General features: G+C 36.0%; 6 protein-coding genes across 8 annotated transcripts; 5 read left to right on the top strand and 1 right to left on the bottom strand.

Annotated features, from left to right (window-relative positions):
• Positions 2095–4192, top strand: LOC18614184 ((+)-neomenthol dehydrogenase). Of its 2 annotated transcripts, none has more exons than XM_018114104.1 (6): positions 2095–2219; positions 2426–2479; positions 2591–2837; positions 2993–3061; positions 3202–3378; positions 3539–4192. In XM_018114104.1, exons 1-6 carry the CDS (start codon positions 2179–2181, stop codon positions 3914–3916), a joined length of 966 nt encoding a protein of 321 aa, XP_017969593.1. In that variant the 5' UTR covers positions 2095–2178; the 3' UTR covers positions 3917–4192. The 2 variants fall into 2 exon arrangements, with proteins under 2 accessions (XP_017969593.1, XP_017969594.1); XM_018114105.1 differs by having other exon boundaries at positions 2096–2219; positions 2419–2479.
• Positions 5188–7539, top strand: LOC108663166 ((+)-neomenthol dehydrogenase-like). The gene is made up of 5 exons (XM_018126536.1): positions 5188–5311; positions 5398–5644; positions 5793–5867; positions 6551–6718; positions 6855–7539. Exons 1-5 carry the CDS (start codon positions 5292–5294, stop codon positions 7230–7232), a joined length of 888 nt encoding a protein of 295 aa, XP_017982025.1. The 5' UTR covers positions 5188–5291; the 3' UTR covers positions 7233–7539.
• LOC18614183 ((+)-neomenthol dehydrogenase) lies at positions 8010–10232 on the top strand. The gene is made up of 5 exons (XM_018126531.1): positions 8010–8029; positions 8131–8377; positions 8599–8667; positions 8781–8957; positions 9277–10232. Exons 1-5 carry the CDS (start codon positions 8010–8012, stop codon positions 9652–9654), a joined length of 891 nt encoding a protein of 296 aa, XP_017982020.1. The 3' UTR covers positions 9655–10232.
• LOC18614181 (phosphomannomutase) lies at positions 10442–13494 on the top strand. Its single transcript, XM_007051812.2, has 12 exons — positions 10442–10624; positions 10759–10848; positions 10972–11016; positions 11180–11246; positions 11387–11463; positions 11684–11719; positions 12079–12134; positions 12239–12338; positions 12442–12537; positions 12636–12725; positions 12997–13048; positions 13216–13494. The coding sequence occupies exons 2-12, from the start codon at positions 10780–10782 to the stop codon at positions 13272–13274; spliced, it is 747 nt and encodes a 248-aa protein (XP_007051874.1). The 5' UTR covers positions 10442–10624; positions 10759–10779; the 3' UTR covers positions 13275–13494.
• Positions 13692–17173, top strand: LOC18614180 (putative threonine aspartase). Of its 2 annotated transcripts, none has more exons than XM_018126524.1 (10): positions 13692–14181; positions 14307–14401; positions 14484–14568; positions 14696–14777; positions 14927–15056; positions 15584–15750; positions 15826–15989; positions 16507–16630; positions 16718–16822; positions 16908–17173. In XM_018126524.1, exons 1-10 carry the CDS (start codon positions 14150–14152, stop codon positions 16998–17000), a joined length of 1077 nt encoding a protein of 358 aa, XP_017982013.1. In that variant the 5' UTR covers positions 13692–14149; the 3' UTR covers positions 17001–17173. The 2 variants fall into 2 exon arrangements, with proteins under 2 accessions (XP_017982013.1, XP_007051873.1); XM_007051811.2 differs by having other exon boundaries at positions 14281–14401.
• LOC18614179 (bifunctional protein FolD 4, chloroplastic) lies at positions 17321–20068 on the bottom strand. The gene is made up of 5 exons (XM_007051810.2): positions 19607–20068; positions 19089–19414; positions 18333–18569; positions 18070–18237; positions 17321–17896 (listed from the first exon to the last, which is right to left on the bottom strand). The coding sequence occupies exons 1-5, from the start codon at positions 19791–19793 to the stop codon at positions 17726–17728; spliced, it is 1089 nt and encodes a 362-aa protein (XP_007051872.2). The 5' UTR covers positions 19794–20068; the 3' UTR covers positions 17321–17725.

Raw genomic sequence — 20266 nt, 5'->3', positions numbered from 1 at the left:
TAAGACAAATATTAACAAACTATCTAACAAGCAAGATCAAGAAAATTTCATCAATCATGTATGAAATTTCTAGAATTGTTGTTTGTATTTGTTTGATTTTGACTGCTATCATACTATCTCTTTGACATTATATAAAATAAAATTAATTTAAAGCATATAAATATAGAAAGAACAAACGAGTAAAACAACTATGTCAATCTTAAAAACCAATTAAAGTAACCCAAGACAATTGATAGGTTTTACGAATTAATTTTACTGATGAGATGTTTTGAAAATTTTGACTAGTTGATTCAAATATAGATGTAGTTAAATTTTTTTAAAAAAATTTTCTATGAAATACAAATATTTTTTACTTTTCTCTTTCTTGAATAGCAAGTGGCACATTCTGAATGTCACAAAACCCACTATGCTAATAGTGGCTTGAATATCTAGAAAACTCACTACCCTACTAGACTACTCCAATTAAATCAAGTATTCTAGAGTAATCCTCCTACGTGACCTATATATATGAGCTCAAACAATTCATTAAAGAACACAGAAAATCAATAGTCTCTCCCTCTTTTTAAATATTACCTCTAAATTCTCCGAGCTCTTCTCCTACCTTATCCTTTGCTTTTCCACCTCTCTTTTTTACCATTATATCTATTACCCATTGTCACAACACTCAATATTTTAAAAATGACTTTAATCTTCCTATTATTGTTTCCAACATATTTTGTTTTACTTGTTGCAACACTACTCTCTACCTATTAAAAAAAACTCATTTAAATTGTTAATTAAGCTTTTATCCAGATAAGATACAATTGTTGAGTTGATTTGCGACTCAAAAGTTGAAGATTTTTATTAGGTGAAGTTCTTGATTAAAAAATTACCTTGAAAACTGGAAAACTTATTAGAAAAGTTGAGCAACCATGCTAGATTTCGTTAAAACATCTTATGTTTATGCTGTTATTGAAAACATTTTATATACTTGTTCTTAGCACTTAAAAAAAAAACTGTTAAGCTTTTAGAGGCAACTTTTAGAGAGTAACAAATTAGAGCTTTTAAGTGCACAACAAGAAAACTTACATGTGTTTGATTGGACCATTGATCCTATGCTTGGAATAGTTTTGGAGTTGAAAAGTTGATTGGAAGTACAGCATAATATTGCATTTCAATGGCACTGGTAGATATGCTCCAAGTAACCAGTTCATTACCAATTTATGTGTCACTGCACAATTGTCAATTCTTTGCTTTTTTAAGTCATGCATTCCTCCCTTTTGCCATTTTGAAAATAATTGTATATTGTAAAACTAGTCTTCGACCTATTAACACTTTAAGGAATTTGATGTATAACTTCAGAAACACAACTACATATTTAGATCCTCAGCATTAGCAATATTTAAAACATAAGGATTTTTATACCACTTGTAAAGAGATTGACGACTAAGATGAAGAAGCTAAAAAACAACGAAGAGAAGATGGGATGCCCAATAAAAGCGGGAAAGCAATGCAAAAGGAACATTAAGAGAATTTTTAACATAAAATTGATGAAAAAAACTGAATTCATCATATGATTTTCAATTTTCAAATTGTAAATAATTTATAATCACCGATGAGTGGTATATATATTAGAAAATTATTTATAAAAATGTATTGAATAAACATAATTTATTTATAAAGACCTTGAACGTGTTTAAATTCAAGGAAAGGTTTACCTTGAGTCACTAGCATAAAAATATAACGATATTAGTCTTTGAATAATCTTCTTGAACTATTAAACTCAAATTATGTTTCTCATATTTGAATTTGTTATATTTGATGATTGGCCAAGCAAAAAAAAAATATGGAGTCTAAAAAGTAAGTATGAAGTACATCTTCCTATTTTAAAAAATATGAATTGGGAACTTCTATTTTGAAAAAAATGAGTCTTATTTATGAGCTGCTTGGACCTATCCTTCCTTTTGTCGTCTATCGCCCACAAAAAATTGGTTACGTGGGGTTTTCCACTTCCATTAAATCTAGGCAATCATGTAACCACAAAAGAAAATAAAATAAACCGGATAAACATAAGAAGAAAAGCACCCCGAAGGCAACAAGTACGTTGCTTCTTATTTTGTAGAGGCTGAGGATATGTTTTTGGCACATTAAATGGTAGGCTGACTTTTTTGAGCATGAAAGACTTGAGCACGCATTGCAATGTCAGAGCTGCAATTCTGTCAAAATATGTCTGTCATTTGGTAAAAAATCATACTGCTGCCCATGGTTTCTAGTTTACTAATGACTAGTTAATTTGTAACTAGATTTAATTTAAGTTATGTCGGTTACTGTATACTATAAATAGATGTATCAGCTGTTGATGCAAGTGAATGAAGTTTTGTCAGTGTTCATGTTCTTCCTTTTTTAAAAAAGGGTTCCGACATATTTTCTAACTTCCAGAGTGCAGGCCAGAAGAGGGTTCTTTCTATTTCTCCTTATCAATGGCAGAAGTAACGAAGAGGTAGTAATTTTGGCTTCCATATGTGCTGTCTCCACGCTTTCAGGGTAACACAGCACCAATAACCTTTGTTCTGTTTTTAATTCTCTGAACCATATTTCTTTTTTTTCTCAGATATGCAGTGGTTACTGGTGCAAACAAGGGAATTGGATTGGAAATATGTAAACAGCTAGCTTCAAACGGAATCACGGTGTTGTTAACTGCTAGAGATGAGAAGAGGGGTCTTGAAGCTGTTGGAAAGCTGAAACAGTGCGGCCTATCTGATAATGTAGTTTTTCATCAACTCGATGTTGCAGATCCTGCCAGTATTGCTCCTTTAGTAGACTTCATCAAAACACAATTTGGAAAGCTTGATATTTTGGTATTATTTCAGTTCCAACTTACTGCAAAATTGGAATCTCTTTAATATGAATGTTTCAGTTAATCTGCCCCCCTCCCCTCCCCTTTATTTTTCTTTTTTAATTCTTTTACCTGTTCATTTGATTGAATGATGAGAGACGCTGGGGTCTTGTGCAGGTGAATAATGCAGGAATTAGTGGCGTAGAAGCCGATGCTGATGCTATTAGAGCTGCAGGGTTTGGTAAGGTAATCTCCTGTATAAGACAAAGTTATAAGTACTAATTAAGTAGTGAACAATACAAGGTTGATCCAAAAAACCATCCTTAATGTCTGAAGATGATTTAGAATATACTCTTAGAATATCTAAGTTCCACTCATCGATGCAGCCTGGTATACAACTAAACTGGAGTGAGGTAATGACTCAAACATCCCAGTTGTCTGAGGAATGCGTTGAGACAAACTACTATGGTGCCAAAAGAATGTGTGAATCGCTTATTCCCCTTCTCCAGATATCTGATTCACCAAGGATCGTAAATGTTTCCTCCTTCATGGGAAGGTTAGAGGTAGCACGATGCAAAACCCTTTGCTGGTCAGAGCTTTTCAGCATAAAATTGATGCAGATTATTTTTCAATGAACTTGTTACTTTCAGGACAGTGATAAAGAAGGAACATAAAAGTATTTTATAATAATCAAATTTAAATTTTCTTTTAATTCTGATTCAGAAAGTATCAAATGAATGGGCTAAAGCAGTCTTCAGTGATGCTGAAAATCTTACAGAAGAGAAAGTGGATGAGGTATTGAGCCAGTATCTGAAAGATTTCAAGGAGGGTTCATTGGAAGCTAAGGGCTGGCCTACTTTTATGTCAGCCTATATACTTTCTAAAGCAGCTATGAATGCCTACACAAGGATCCTGGCTAAGAAGTACCCCGGTTTCTGCATCAACTGTGTTTGCCCAGGCTTTGTTAAAACAGACATCAACTACAACTGTGGGATCTTAACTGTTGAAGAAGGTGCTGGGAATGCTGTGAGATTAGCATTGTTGCCTAATGGTGGCCCTTCTGGTCTCTTCTTTCATCGGATGCAAGAGTCAGATTTTTGATCAAATTAGCTGCTTCTTTCAAACAAGCTTAGCTTGTGGTTTGGGAAAAGGGGGGTTTGAATAGGTTCAAGAGTCTGAATTAATGTTACATAATCTAGGTGTCGAATGCTTGAGTACAAAAAAGCCACTAAGTTTTAGGTTGTGCATGTTTATGATATTTGTCTTCTGTGTGGTTTATGAATAGGTTTAAGAGTCTCACTGTAAAAAATGCATTTGGGAGAATAATTAATGCGTGGTGTTCTTGCAGTCTGCTAGTACAAGCTTCTCTTGCTCCGACCTTTTGTATGTCTTGCTTTCCAAATGGAACTCATAGCATAAGAAAAAGATCTATTCATCTATACTATTATTAAAAATTGTCCCGGAAAATTAAGAGACATTTGACACCAGTGGGTGTTAATACGTGTTCTAATTGAGGTTGATGGAGAATTTTGAATTGATTTTTAGAATTTGAGCCTTCATTGTTCTGGGACTGTCCTTGCATTTTTTGCCTTTTCTTCACTTTAACTTGATTGGACTTGGTAGTATTGCGCCAATCTTTCTGTAGTTATCTTAACACTTTAACTTATAATTATTGAATATTTAAATTTGACAATAATCTGACAATTAAATTATGTAATAAAATTATAGTTATAGTTTATAGATTGACACAAAGAAGGTAAAATTATTGTAATTTTATGCATGATTTTCAATACATTTATAAAAAGTTGATGGATATTGTTGAAATGTTAAGACCACTTTCTCAATGTAGTTTATGTAAAAATAATGTTATTCAAATTTTAAATATAATTTTTTTAAAAAATATATTAAAAAATGAATCAATACATAAAATTTTAAATTTCAAATAAAATAAAAATAAAACAAATCCGAGCTTCTAATTGAAAAAATCTAACCTAAAAAGATCAAAATAAAAAACCTCAAAATCTAAACAAATGAAAAAAAAAACCCCAAATGCATACTTCAAAGGTCTAAATGCCACTCGTACATAATTTTTTTAACTTGGGAATCAATATATTAGGTTTTGGTTCATAATTTAATCCACCTTACGAATATAATCTTTTACATTCTAACACTTTTGATAACTGGACATGATTTTCTTTCATTTATGAAAATTTTAAGAAAATTTATTAATTAAAACTTTTATTAAATTTCTATTTGTAAGAAAAGTTTTCAAAATAATTATCTTTTATTATTCAATTTATCAAGTTAATAATTTTATTATTCTTTACTTTATTTTAAGTAATTTCATAAATTTTATTTATGCACAAAATTAAAAAACGGCTAGGAAATACTCAATTACTATTCTTTGACCCATTTATGCTGGTGGCAAGTTAAAGGCAGACTGGGCTTCTTCCGAGTTTCTCCACATCAATCATCAATGGCAGAAGTAACGAAGAGGTTTCTTCAACACATGCTGTCTGCTGGGTAACATATTACCAGTTCTGTTCTTCAATTCTCTGAACCATATTTGTTTCTCTTCTCAGATATGCAGTGGTTACTGGTGCAAATAAGGGAATCGGGTTTGGAATATCTAAACAGCTGGCTTCAAAAGGAATCACGGTGTTGTTAACTGCTAGAGATGAGAAGAGGGGTCTTGAAGCTGTTGAAAAGCTGAAACAGTATGGCCTGTCTGATAATGTAGATTTTCATCAACTTGATGTTGTAGACCCTGCTAGTATTGCTTCTTTGGTAGACTTCATCAAAACACAATTCGGGAAGCTTGATATTTTGGTAAAGTGACTGCAAAACTGGGATCTCTTTAATTTTGAATATTCCAGTTGCTATGTCCTCCCCCTCCCCCTCCTCTTTCATTTTTCTGTTTTAGTTCTTTTCCATGTCCGTTTGCTTGAACGATGAGAGACGCTGGAGTCTTGTGCAGGTGAATAATGCAGGAATATACATTAATGGTGTCCAAGCCGATGCTAATGCTCTTAGAGCTGCAGGTCTTAGTAAGGTAGTCTCCTGTATAAGACAAATTGTAGCTTGTTTATTTACATACTGTTTTTTGGGTCAAATTTACTTAACTGACATCATTGTAGTATCAAGCAGGTCAGTTGAGAAGAAATAGCACTATAGTATATTTTCTTTGGGTACAAACACATATATGGTCTAATGGCTTAGCAAATACAGCAAGGTTTTGAAATTTTCAATGTTATAGGCCTATGGCTTTTTTCTTTTTTGAATCTTTAGCTATTTGAAAACAATCATATGAAGTCATTTTTAGCAACCAGGACATAGTCTTTTGAGGATTAATGCTTTTCAATGCTAGTCTGTAGCTGGTTAGCCTTTTGGAGTAACTGAATAATATTTGCTTTATAAAGCCATAAACTTTTTCTAGTTTGAAACCAAAGTCCACATCTTTTACCTTGTAATATGAATTACATAGGCACTATTCTCTTCAAATTCAGGAGGGATCAATGCATTAAAACAAATATCTTTTCTTAATTATCATTTTAATCAATGTCATTAGGTACCTGTTAACATTTTTCTTTTCTTACTTAGTTATCAACGTTTTTTTATTCATATAACATATTTCTTGATTGGTCAGAGGTTGTAAGTACTAAGTATTGAATAATTCACAATCCGAAGATGTTTTAGAATACTCTTGGAATATCTAAGTTTCACTCATTGATGCAGCCTGGTGCACAACTAAACCGGCATGAGCTAATGACTCAAACAGCCGAGTTATGCCTTCAGACAAACTACTATGGTGCCAAAAGAATGTGTGAATCACTGATTCCCCTTCTCCAGCTATCTGATTCACCAAGGATCGTAAATGTTTCCTCCAACATGGGGAAGTTAAAGGTAATAAGAAGTAAAATTCTTTGCTGGTCATAACTTTTTAGTTGAGTAAAATTGTCACTTCCAGGACAGAGATGAAGAAGGTACATAATTATTTTCCAATGATCAAATTTAGTTTATTTTTCTTATTCTGGTTCAGAATATACCAAATAAATGGGCTAAAGCAATCCTCAGTGATGCTGAAAACCTTACAGAAGAGAAAGTGGATGAGGTATTGAGCGAGTATCTGAAAGATTTGAAGGAGGGTTCATTGCAAGCTAAGGGCTGGCCTGCTTTTATGTCAGCCTATGTACTTTCTAAAGCAGCTATGAATGCCTATACAAGGATCCTGGCTAAGAAAAACCCTGGTTTCTACATCAACTGTGTTTGCCCTGGCTTTGTTAAAACAGACATGAACAACCATAGTGGGTTCTTAACTGTTGAAGAAGGTGCTGCCGGTCCTGTGAGATTAGCATTGTTGCCTAATGGTGGCCCTTCTGGTTGCTTCTTTATTCGGATGCAAGAGTCAGATTTTTGATCAGAACTGCTTCATTTAAAGAAGTTTAGCTTGTGGTTGGCCAAAATACAAAAAAGAAGTTTAGCTTGTGAAGAACTATTGATGTTTGTCTTGTGCGGTTCATGAATAGGTTTCAGAGTCTCAATCTAATATAAGCATTTAGGAGAATAATGCATGGTGTTCTTGCAGTCTGACTGTAAAATCTTCTCTGCTCCGAGTGTTTGTAATTAGGCTCCATTGTGCCTTGCTTTTCAAACGGTTCTCATTGTTTGAAATGAGAGATAACGTTATTAGCTTAAAATATGATTGCCTAATCAGATAACTTCAACTGCCAGGTTTCAACATGAAATTTAGTTTTATTATTTAAATCGTAACACTATATAGGTTTATTTGGGCGTTTCAGAGATGGGACAACCCCTTTTTCCCCTTTTTGAAACAAGGAGATGGGAGGAGACCCTTTGGTACTAAATCATTAAAAATGAACGAACTCACGTCTATATACATTCTTGAGTACAGCCCGCAGACGAACTTTTGGGTCCTTTAGTTTTCTGCGCACAGCCTGTTTATTTCCGGATATATATATGTGAGTTTTCCCCCCAACATTAAGTTGTTGATTCTCGTACAAAACAAACAAAAAGTAAATGACATCCGAATTACCTACAGACAAGTGCAACATAAACAAATGAAAAAGATGCTATGGGTACCTCAAGAAGTTAGGAAAACGAATCTAAAGTCAACGCAAACCGTAAGAACCTAAGAACCACCAGAGTTTCAGATTGATTTCCAGCTTCAATACCGATGGCAGAGTCGTCAAAGGGGTATTGCTTTCTTTCTTCAGTCATTCTTTTTTTGTTTCTACATTTTGCAATTGAGCATAACCTCCATTCTTTTCACTTCTATTGAGCTTTTTCGTTTTCAGGTATGCAGTGGTTACAGGTGCAAACAGGGGCATTGGATTTGAAATATGCAAGCAGTTGGCTACAAAGGGTACGACGGTGGTGTTAACGGCTAGAGATGCGAAGAGGGGTCTTGAAGCTGTTGAGAAGCTGAAAGAGTCTGGTTTATCTGAAACTGTCGTTTTCCATCAACTTGATGTGACAGAACCTGCGAGTATTTCTTGTTTGGCAGATTTCTTGAAGACTCAATTCGGAAGGCTTGATATCTTGGTATATTATTTTGATAATAGCTTCTTGAATATCTTTCCTGTATAATTTCAGGCTTACACCATTTCAATTTGTCTCTAACTATTAAATTCCACAGACAGATCAAAACCAATGTAGCTTGTTATATTATGATTATATCTTCTTACAGTTATATGATTGAAAATCCTTCAAGCAAACCCAATGGCTACCTATCAAGGGATGAGGGATGTTGGAATTCTGTGCAGGTGAATAATGCAGGAATTGGTGGTGTTACAGCAGATCAAGATGTTGTAAGAGCTTCCGTTCTCGGAAAGGTAACCTGATCGTCGAAATTTCTTGATTCGTTTGCATTTAGGCCTTTACATAGAGTACACCGTTGCTTGTTTCAAGTATATGCTAGTGACTTAGTTTCTTCTCCTTGATCCAGCCCGGTGCCCAAATCAACTGGAGTGAAATACTGATTGAAACAAACGAGTTAGCTGAAGAATGCCTCAAAACAAATTACTATGGTGTCAAAAGAATGTGTGAAACACTCCTTCCCCTCCTCCATTTATCTGATTCTCCAAGAATTATAAATGTTTCGACTTCAATGGGGCAGTTAAAGGTAAATCAGCTTAAAACCTTTTTACTTACAGACATGTTAGAAGCTTCATACTGTTTTCATCCAATATGAACAGCAAAGCAAATGATTTGTGCCAAACTCAAAGGTACTTTAATCCTTCATCAATGCAGTTTAGTTTGCTATGATGAAAAATTTGTCAGCAGGTCTAACTATTTCTATTGCAGTTAGATATTGTTTCTCTTTATTTTGACTAGCATGATTTGAATTTTTCCTTGTAGACCTGGGAATTGTTTCTGGAAATTAACTGTTATATTATACTCCCAGGATTAGTCAAACTTAACTTTCTTTTATTTTATTTCAGAATATTTCAAATCCATGGGCCAAAGCAGTCCTTGGTGATGTTGAAAATCTGACAGAAAAGAAAGTGGATGAGGTACTGAGTGTGTTTCTGAAAGATTTGGAGGCAGGTTCATTACAGGCCAATGGCTGGCCGACTCTTTTGGCTGCCTATTCCATCTCCAAAGCAGCTATGAATGCCTATGCAAGGATCCTGGCTAAGAAATACCCCAGTTTCCACATCATCTGTGTTTGCCCTGGCTCTGTGAAAACAGACATAAACTACAACACTGGCCTGTTAACTGTTGAGGAGGGCGCTGAGAGTGCAGTGAGATTAGCTCTGCTGCCCAACGCTGGCCCTTCTGGCCAATTCTTTGTTCGGATGGAACAGTCAGAATTTTGATGATCAGATAATTCTCCATTTTCAAAAGAAAGTTCACCTTGTGAAAAGTTATGCCTTTTGCCTTCTTTTGTCAATGAACACCTACGAATCTCAATCTAATAAAAAGCATATGGCAAATTATTGCGTGTCATTCATGCAAATATGCTTCCATCTTGTGTTATTTCATTTTATGCAAATATGGTTTCTGCATAACATTTACTCAGCCTTTGAGCTATATATGTGGAAAATTTTGGAAGGAAACAGCGTTGCCTGTCATCTTTCACCATATAAATATAGGCATTGTTCAGGTTATGGATTACAATTTACAATTCCAATATCAAGACAACTTGATATCTGAGAGGAAGTTCCCAAAGGGTCCCAGACTCAGCCAACAGGAAGCCAGTCAAGGATGGTGAGAAATTTCCTATCAAAATGAAAACAAAAGACGGCACTTAAAGAAGCAAGTGCGACTTCACCTTCTAGCTCTTGTTCACCATATCCAACCAAATTTGGCTGCTTCCTCGAACCATCTGAAACCATAGAGAAAAGATTGAAAAGTTGTCGGTTCTATTGGGAATATGCCATTATCATCCTCTCAGGTACTGCTCCATCTCCTACTTTCCTCCAACCCAAATTCAAGAAAAAAATAAAAGAAAAACCTTCCATGCTCAAAGTACAAGTAAACATTGACCCCCCTCTACCAATGGCTTTACAGAAAAAGGCGGCGTCGATATTAACCATCAGATTGGGTCAAACTAACACGTGGACGATCCTGATTTGTGTTCCAATGAATATAAGAAAACACCACACCGAAAATAATTTTCCTCGAAGGCATTTTGACAGTAATCTCCGGATCCAAAGAGAACTTCCCCAAATCTGAAGCAACCCAATCAACAGAGTATTTAATCCCCGGGAGATCTACTTCAAATTCAGTCTCCTTCTCTTACACAGTCTCAACCCATTCTTCGAAATTCCATCAAAATTCTTAAAGGTCAGCAATTTTCAGTACATCCCCACATTTTCTCTGGCTCTAAATTTTCCATCTTTTATCATTAAAATGCAGCTTTTAAAAAAAAAAAAATTAGCTTTCCACTTTTACTGAGAGCATTGCAATTTTGATGGCAGAAGCAAACTAGATAAATTCCAATGGCTGTGAGGAAACCTGGTTTGATTGCTTTGTTTGATGTTGATGGCACTCTTACAGCTCCAAGAAAGGTATTTAATCCTCTAAATTTTAGTGATATGATTTTTGGGTTGTTAGATATAAGTGCAATTGACATTTTTCTTTCTTTTTTTCCTTCTTTTTGTTGAATGTCTCATACACTTTAAATGCTGTAGGTGGCTACTCCCAAATTGTTGGAGTTCATGAAGGAGCTGAGGAAGGTATATGATTTGATTTGGAATAAAGAAACGATTTTTACCATGACACTTTTGGTTCTCTTCTGTTAACTCTCTCAAAAAACTAAAATAGTGTCAATTTTTTTTTAATTTTATACTTGTTTCTCTGTGATATATGATAGCTCTATCCTTTTATTTTCACTTGTAGGTTGTTACTGTTGGAGTAGTGGGTGGATCTGACCTTAGTAAGATATCTGAGCAGCTTGGGAAATCAGGTTTGTAAATGTGAAATCTTATTCATTTGGTTGTTTCTTTATTATAAACGACTTGGGGCTAAATACATCTCTTTGTAGTTTAATTCTGTGTAATATTAATGGCTATGTCTATTAACTATAGTATACTTTTTTCGATGCAGTTATTAATGACTATGATTATGTATTTTCTGAAAATGGGCTTGTTGCTCATAAAGATGGAAAACTCATTGGCACCCAGGTATAATCAGCACATGTATTTTCTGTGTGTGTAAGTGCTAGTTTTAATTATTAGACAACGTAGCTATCGAGGTTGACATTTTTTCACAACATCACTTCTTTGGGGTGATCAGATTTGCCATATCGTGTAAATTTAAGAACTAATGATAAGTTTTTGACCCCCCTTTCTGGGTTTAAGGTTGATCTGCATTCCTTTAATTGGTCTCTGTTCTTTTTTCCAGAGCTTGAAGTCATTTCTTGGAGACGAAAAGCTGAAGGTTAGATTCTTCCCTCTTAGATGTGATGACTCTTCTATTGCACATCCGAAAAAGTTCGCATAATGAAAAAGCTTTGTGTAGTGTGGTTAGGACTCCATTGGCATTCATTAGCGGTTCTCTTACATTTTTAGTTCTTTTGATGTCTGTCTGGATGCCAAAAGACTGATTAATGATGATATTGTGAATCTCTGTGATCCTTATACTCTTCTTTATCAAAATTAAAGGAAATGGGATGGCTAGAGTATCTACACATATATTAGGTGGGGCGGTTGAATGATTGGCAGAAATACTGCATGTGCAGAGAATTTATTGGTGTTTGCTATTAAGTCTTTGTTTATAGATTTCAAATGATTGCGCAGGAATTTATAAACTTTACACTGCATTACATTGCTGACTTGGATATCCCAATAAAAAGGTGAGAAGATTCACAGAATGGACTTCAATTTTTAAGTTTAGTTCAACTTATTCCTTTATAAGCCAAGCTGAATAAGACCACCTCTCTATCAATTTTTTATTTAGAGGAACATTCATAGAATTCCGAAGTGGGATGCTCAATGTATCTCCAATCGGGCGAAACTGCAGCCAAGAAGAAAGAGATGAATTCGAAAAGTATGACAAGGTAAAGAAAATCCTTTGGTTTCTGCTGTCGAAAAGATGCGAAATTTGTACTCTATAGATTTTATAGATGTAGCTTACATAAATATAAACACTTGGGGTTCCAGGTTCACAACATACGCCCAAAAATGGTTTCTGTGCTTCGAGAAAAGTTTGCTCACCTTAACCTGACATTTTCAATTGGAGGACAAATAAGCTTTGATGTAAGTAATGCATATGGTTTTTGATTGAACAATTTAAAATAAAAGGAAAATCGAACAGATACATTGAATTAATTATTGCTTCATTTTGCTTGTAACAGGTTTTCCCCCAGGGTTGGGACAAAACTTACTGCTTGAGATACCTTGAAGAATTTCAAGAAATTCACTTCTTTGGTGACAAAACTTACAAGGTTCATTCTTTTTTCATACTACTCTTTTGGCCATCCTCTACTGCTTTCTTCTCCCCCATTTTTCACCCACAAGTTGATCCTTTTAAGACAAATTTACCCTGGTGGTAAGGCTTGGTCTCCACCCTGCATAATACAATGGATATACTGTCATTGTCCCTAGTACATTTGACTTTTTTCAGTCTATATGCTTGGCGGTAAACCTTCTTTCTGTCCACTAATTTTTGTATTCCTTAATGAGGCTGATGGTCTTGCCTGGGTGTTTTATGATCAGGGAGGAAATGATCATGAAATTTTTGAGTCAGAGAGAACAGTGGGTCACACAGGTCAGTTGTGTAATTCAAATACAAACTATTTACAGGCACATTTTAAATGCTCATTGGTAATCAGAATACAATGATGTAATATCCATTGACTCTGCAAAATTTTCCAAATGTTAGTTTGTGCCAATGATGCCTCAGAATGATCAACGATATGGTTTTTCTTGTTGCAGTTACTAGTCCTGAAGATACAGTGGAGCAGTGCACAGCTCTCTTCCTGTGCAACCCCTGAACTTCAAATTTTTATTCTGTATATTGTTAAGTGATATACGATTTGTATCACGTATTTTACACGAAGAATAAGCGTAAGCAGATCTCTAGATCAATTATGTAGCGTTATGAGTTATCGTCAAAGTGATGGAAATTTGTTAATGGAGAACTTGCGAGAATTATTGTATCACAATTCTCTTGCCATAACCTGAGTGAAAGCAAATTTACTTTGGCGTTCAATATATAAAGGTTGCAGCAATTTACATCTTTCTGAGACCATGTATCTAATCTCATTAAAAGAAGAGAAAGAAAGAAATCAATTACAGAAAAGACTGATTACATGGTTGAAGACTGTCAAACCAGGCAGCCTTGCTTAGTAAGATGCCATAAAGCTAGAACGTCGCACACAAATAAACAAGCAACAAGTAAAACAGTAAGGAGAAACCATTAATCCTCTACTGAACAATGGAGTTACAGCACCGACAGAGGTTTATTTCCAGTCAATAAATTATTAAGAAAAAAAAAACCAAATCCTCTCGTAAAACTAAATACTATAGGTACTAGTAGTAGTAGAAGGCAAACTGTCATACGTATTTGAAAACCCAGAACTGATAGCCCTTGGGCTTTAACAAAGACTTTGTTCATTGCCCAAATTAAGCTTCTAACACTTTGCCCTGAAAACTGAGACTGACACCCACAGCCACCCTATCAATCCCAAGTCAATGGAGTCGCAAGTGGGTGGCGAGGCAGTGCCCCAAAAGCCCAGATTTTTTGTGGGGGTCCACGTTGGCGCCGGATACCACGCCCCTTCCAATGAAAAAGCTTTAAGGTTGGCCATGAAACGCGCTTGCCTGGCTGCTGCTTCCGTCCTCCGTAAAGGTCCTGGTGGATGTGTGGATGCTGTTGCCGCCGCTATTCAAGTGCTTGAGGTAAAACCCCGTTTCTCTTTTTTCCTAATAATATGTTGCCCTTCGGGTAGGGTCCATTTTAATTAAAAAAAATGGTTAATTTTGAAACAAAAAAAAAAGGATGATCCTAGCACAAATGCTGGCAGAGGCTCCAATTTAACTGAAGATGGTACTGTAGAATGTGATGCAAGTCTTATGGATGGTCACTCTGGAACTTTTGGGGCTGTTGGAGCTGTGCCTGGTAAATTTTATATTCCTTGGAGCAAATCTTATAGTGCTCTTCTTTAAGTTACTGAGTATCTATTTTGTTGGTTTTAGACCAGGTGTTCCAAATGCTATTCAGATTGCTGCATTGTTAGTGAAGGAGCAAATGAAGGGGTCTTCTTTGTTGGGTCGATTAGCTCCCATGTAACAACTGCTTTTCCTTGCTTTCATTTGCTACTATTGAATTATTATAAAATTTCTCTTTAGTCAAATCTTCATGTTTATTTTTGTTGTTATTGTTTAACTCGGGCCTTTTATGCGTTTCCCCAAGGTTATTGGTTGGTGAAGGTGCACGCATGTGGGCAAAGTCTAAGGGCATTCCCTTGCCAGAAACTATAGGAAAGGCTGATCAGGTTTGGGTTTTCTGCAATGTTGTGTTTATCTGTCTTTTAGAAAAGAGGATTATTCTCCATTACGTTTATAGTTTGTCTTACTCAATGTAAATTTTCTAGCAGATCATTCGTTTCTTTAATAAAATTTTCCTGTTTCTATGTCAAAATAGTGGTTAGTGACACCTAAGGCAAAGGCACAATGGAAACATTACAAAGCAATGCTTGTTGGTGCCAAAGCTGAGATTGATATTTCTTCTGAAAAAAATTCTTGTAATGCACAACAGACTGCATCAATTCAAGGTATTTGATCACCCTCAGATATTAGAATTGATTTATTTTTTCTATTTTAAAACCAATACTTTTTTATCTAGTGATTACTAGCTTATAGAACTAACCCTTTATTCCACCTTCAAAATTTCTCCCTGAAACATTGTGAACTTTTTTCTTTTTGTTGCACCCATGCGCATCTTTGAAGTAATTTATTTTAATCAATTTCACAGATCTCAAACATCATGTTTCATGAATGGGTTAAATTTTATAGCTTTGTGTCTGAATTGTCCTTCATCTGCATCACGTAGCATTCTTGATATCTCTCAGCAGTAATGACTTTGTATCTCTATAATTGTGTGGTGTGAGTTGTATCGGTTTTACTGATATTTGATTGCTTATTTAATTGCTGCATATTTCTTTAAGCCTCTTCTGCATGCACTAAGATTTGGTTATTTATCTTCTAATATTTTTGCACATTTAATATTGTGTTGGAGATACATGTCATGTCAATAAGCTTGGACAAGATTGTTAACTGAAATGGTACATCTGTATGTCAGACTCACAAGCTCAAACTTGTGATACTTTGGAGGAGAACAGGGCTGGTCAATCATGTACGCTCAACACAACAGAAGAGGACAGCATCATGGACACTGTTGGAGTTATTTGTGTTGACACTGAAGGACATATAGCATCAGGGGCCTCTAGTGGTGGTATTGCACTGAAGGTGATACTTACTTGTAGAAATTTATTCTTCTTGGTGGCTATATAATTTACAAGATATCCCCCCATATCATAACAGGTCTCTGGTCGTGTGGGATTAGCATCAATGTATGGTTCAGGCTGTTGGGCCTCCTTTAAAGGACCCTTTGGGGCTCCTTTCATTGTTGGTAGTTGTGCTACTGGTGCAGGAGAATACCTAATGAAAGGATTTGCAGCTCGGGAGTGCTGTGTCTCATCATCGCTGTAAGATTCTTTCAGTTTATATGCCTAACAGAAATTTATTTCTTGACATGAATAAAGTTTCAGTGTTCTAAATGGACCTCTGCTTGTACCCCTTTTCTTTATTAAGGAAAGTAGTAGAACCACAAAATTTCGAAATATTAGTTTTCCACCTGAATCTGGGCTTACCCCTTGGAGTTGGTAAAGGTCTATGCTTGGCTAGAGAACATAAAAGTGATGAAGCTTGAAATTGAAGTTGAAGTTTTTTTATCTAAATTATAGAGCTTAAGTTTGAAGATTTATCCATGTAACTTGGTTTACATTAAGTTCAGACAACTATCTTTATTATTTGGCAGTTACAAGATATATAATGTCAGTTGAAAAAGAAACATTAAAAGACACAAGTGAAAACCTTTGTCTGCCTTTGCTAAATCTGAAAACATTCCTTAGATTCATTGCAACACTTATGTTAGTTTGCCAAGGCTTTGTGTCCATCCATTTCCCTCAAATCTGACACTAACCAGGTTCTTTTCATGCTTAGTTCACAGGCAGGTCCTGCCTCGGCTTGCGTGAAAGTTATTCGCTCTGTTGTTCATGAGAGCAGTCAAAATGATACTGATAGAAGCGCTGGGATTTTACTTGTGCAAGCTGATGCTCCTATCACGGTGAGCTATTGATTAAACCTTTAATAGTTATTTTCCTTATAACATTTATTTAAATTTAGTGTTTATTTGTCAATTTTGTCGGTTTAGGTTCCAGGAAATCCTCCGAAGCTGAAAGCTATAGAGATAGGTGCTGCTTACTCTTCCTTGTCCTTTGGTATAGGATTTCTTGGTAGTTCTATGGAACGTCCCAAGGTACGATAATTGCTTGCAATGCTTTGAGAGCCAATAGAAGTTAAAGATCTATTAATCCCCACATGTTGATATATTTTTGTTTCAGGTTTCGATTCTTAGGAGGACCAAACAGCAGAATAGAACTGGTATCGATCATTTTGAAGCTCGAATTGATCTTTCTACAGAAAATTTGTTATGACTGGTCTTTGTTTTGAGGATGAACTCTCAGATCAAAATTTTCTAATGTACTTTTCTTTGGGGACTGTGTTGTATCTTCTAATTGCCATTGATACAATCTAATTTTGCTATTGAGAAGAAAATAAAAAATTCTTACAAATGGTAGCCAATGCCATGAATTGTGTTCTTGGCCTCTCTGAGATGCGGTTGCATATTTTTTCTTTCCCCAGAATTATTAAGATGAACTAAGTAGATTTATTATCGGTTTCTTCTTTTAAGAAAGAAAAAATAAAAGCCCATTTCCATTTTCTAGCGAAATACCAGTTACATGGGGGAGTAATATTGCAACAAATGAGCTCTCGAGTTTGCAGGCTCAAAGTAATATCTGAAAATTATCAACAAATGGTAGTTTAAATGTTTGCATGCAAGGTTCCTAAACAACGAATCTAGTCAGCATTGCAACTCTGAGAAGCAGCTTCATGTGAAATGTTATGATCCTAATTCTCTGAACCACAGATCTACACTCTGAATAATGTATAAAGTTATGGCAAGCCAGAACTGCCACTACAATTAAATTTTGTTCTAAGTTTCTTATTTGTAAAGGACTAGCAGAGGATGTATAATGCGGGAATTGAGCGCTCAAATGCAGCAAAAGAGGGGCTGTAACTGACAGAAATTGAAGGGTCAGTTGCCACAAGTACAACTTGAGTTAAATGGATCCTTCACCCCTGGACATCTTTAAATTTCTCACTTAATGTTGTGTGTCCTCTTTGCTGAACTGAGTGTGTTAGAGAGAAGCATTGCTATAGTCATGGGACCTACTCCCCCCGGAACTGGAGTAACAGCAGCAGCAATCTTGCAGGCCTCCTCATAACAAACATCTCCAACTAACCGGTATCCTCGAGGACTACTTGCATCCTTCACGTGAATACATGTAAAACTTGTCAGCTAACTAATGGTAAAAAGGAACTCCAAAAGTCACCATCACCAACCCTAAAGTCTCACTAACCAAGTTACACAAGAATAGCCAAGGAAACAAGTATAAGGAAAACAAACAAAAAAAAAAGAAAATAAAGGAAAAAGCCCCTAACCTCAACTGGATTTATTCCAACGTCAATAATAACAGCACCAGGTTTTATCCAGCTACCCCTCACCATATTTGGTTGCCCTACAGCAGATATTATGATATCTGCTTGTCTTGTGATTTCCTCAGGATTTTTGGTTCTAGAATGGACAATACTTACAGTAGCATCTTCCCTCTGCCAACATCAAGGCACTGTTAGATGGGGAAAAGAAATATAAAATTAAAGAACTAGCTTGAGGTAATATAAAATATTTCGAGAAAAGCCATTACTTGCAGTAACAGAGCAGCTGGCATTCCAACGATATTGCTCCGGCCAATGACAACAGCCCTCTTTCCTTTAATATCAAGACCATATCTATGCAATAGCTCTATGCATCCTTTAGGAGTACATGGAACAAACAAGGGTTCTCTGCCTCGCATGGCAAGACGACCAATGTTCAATGGGTGGAAACCATCCACATCTTTCTCAATGGTAACAGCATTTAAAATGTTTTGCTCATCCATATGCTGGTAGAAATCCAATAAACAATATTAAGAGCCATATCATGTATCACATGCAAGACAAAGCCAGAGATGGACAGCAAAATATGTTCACTCCAAAATCTAGCACAAGTTCTATTGCAACGATAGAGCCAGAAACATATAAGGCAGCTTTCATGTGTAGTAAACTGCAGGGTAGAAACATAGTCTTCTTGGTCAAACTCCCAAACCCCTTTCTCATCAACAGACAGCATATGGCTTCACACTTTCAGTTCATTTGGAACTCCCTCAAAGTTAAATTTTTTCACTGCGTTTTGAACAAGTAATATTTTGGCAAAACTCAAATTGGCAGCAACACCATACATTAGCTGAAAATATTGCAATAGCTATTTCAAAAGCAAGATTATAATGCATGATGCAGATCACAATAAAGCTGCTTAATTTCTCTAGACATCATGAGTTCCAAGCATTCAAGCCCCTATACTACATGGAGAGTGATTCACATAAATTGGAGAAAAATATAGGTTTTTATAATTAGAAACATACAGAAGGCAGAGGCAATTGCACAAGGATGCCATGAACCGAAGGATCATCATTGAAGTCGGAGATAGACTTGAGAACTTCTTGCTCAGAAGCATCCTCAGGTAAATGTACTTCAAAAGAATTAATCCCAACAGATTCACAAGCTTTTTTCTTGTTTCGCACGTAAGTAGCAGAATCCTTCCTATCCCCTACAAGAATAACTGCTAATCCAGGAACAACTCCGATTGCATCCTTCATTTTTAATACTTCAGCACTTATTTCTTCTCTAATTTGCTTTGCCACTGATTTCCCATCTATCACCTTAGCAGATTGCTCAGTAGCCATTGCAGCTGTACAACAACAAATCAAATTTTACCTTAATTATACATATTTGTATATAAAAACAATTAATGTAATTAAACATGAAAATCCCCTATAATGCACTCCAGGCGTTTGACGAAATACACCAATGACAGAAAATAAAAACAAACACCCTTTTTTACTTTGTTATATAAGAAACGTAAACTTTTGAATGTCCATACCAGTGATGAACCGGGAAGAACGAATAGAGTTGAGGGAGAGGGTTCGAGGAAACGTAGGGTTGAGTAGGCCCACATGGAGTGGACCCACAAACCGGCGAAGGGAAACGACGCCGTTGCTGAAACGGGTAAAGGGGAGGAGACGGGCAGTGGCAGAGGACGAAGGATCAGTGGATATCATGGACGCCATATTACTGTTATGAGTCCAGCAACGGAGCCGCAGAAAGCTAAACGTTGTGTCGGGAATTAGGGCTTGTAAAATTGAAGAGGGAACAGAGAGCCCGCTTTTCAGCGTTTCACTTTGCTTTGGTGAGTGGTAGTATCGTTTAGAACAGTGGCGGTGGCAGCGGCGCAGCTCTGTCTTCTTACCTTTCGTTTTTCGGCTTTGTAAAATGAAAAAAATGAAACTTTTAGAGTTGGCTCGGTCTCCTGGTGAGTCAACCCGCGAAGCGGTGCGTTTCAACACGATATTTTTTAAAAATTCCGAGAATCTTTAGTAGGCTTTTCATATTTCCCCCCCCCCTTTTTTTTTTTTCCGTAGAGGGGACCGAACCTCAGAGCATATGTAAGACTGAGATTGGCAAAGGATACTTATCAGTAGGCCAAACATGAACAGCCCGCTGAGCTCAGTCCGCTACGCGCCATTCAACCCTTAGGAATAGG

The sequence above is a fragment of the Theobroma cacao genome, chromosome 1 (genome assembly GCF_000208745.1).
Source record: "Theobroma cacao cultivar B97-61/B2 chromosome 1, Criollo_cocoa_genome_V2, whole genome shotgun sequence".
NCBI lineage: Eukaryota > Viridiplantae > Streptophyta > Magnoliopsida > Malvales > Malvaceae > Theobroma > Theobroma cacao.
This window is presented reverse-complemented; position numbering and strand designations above follow the sequence as displayed.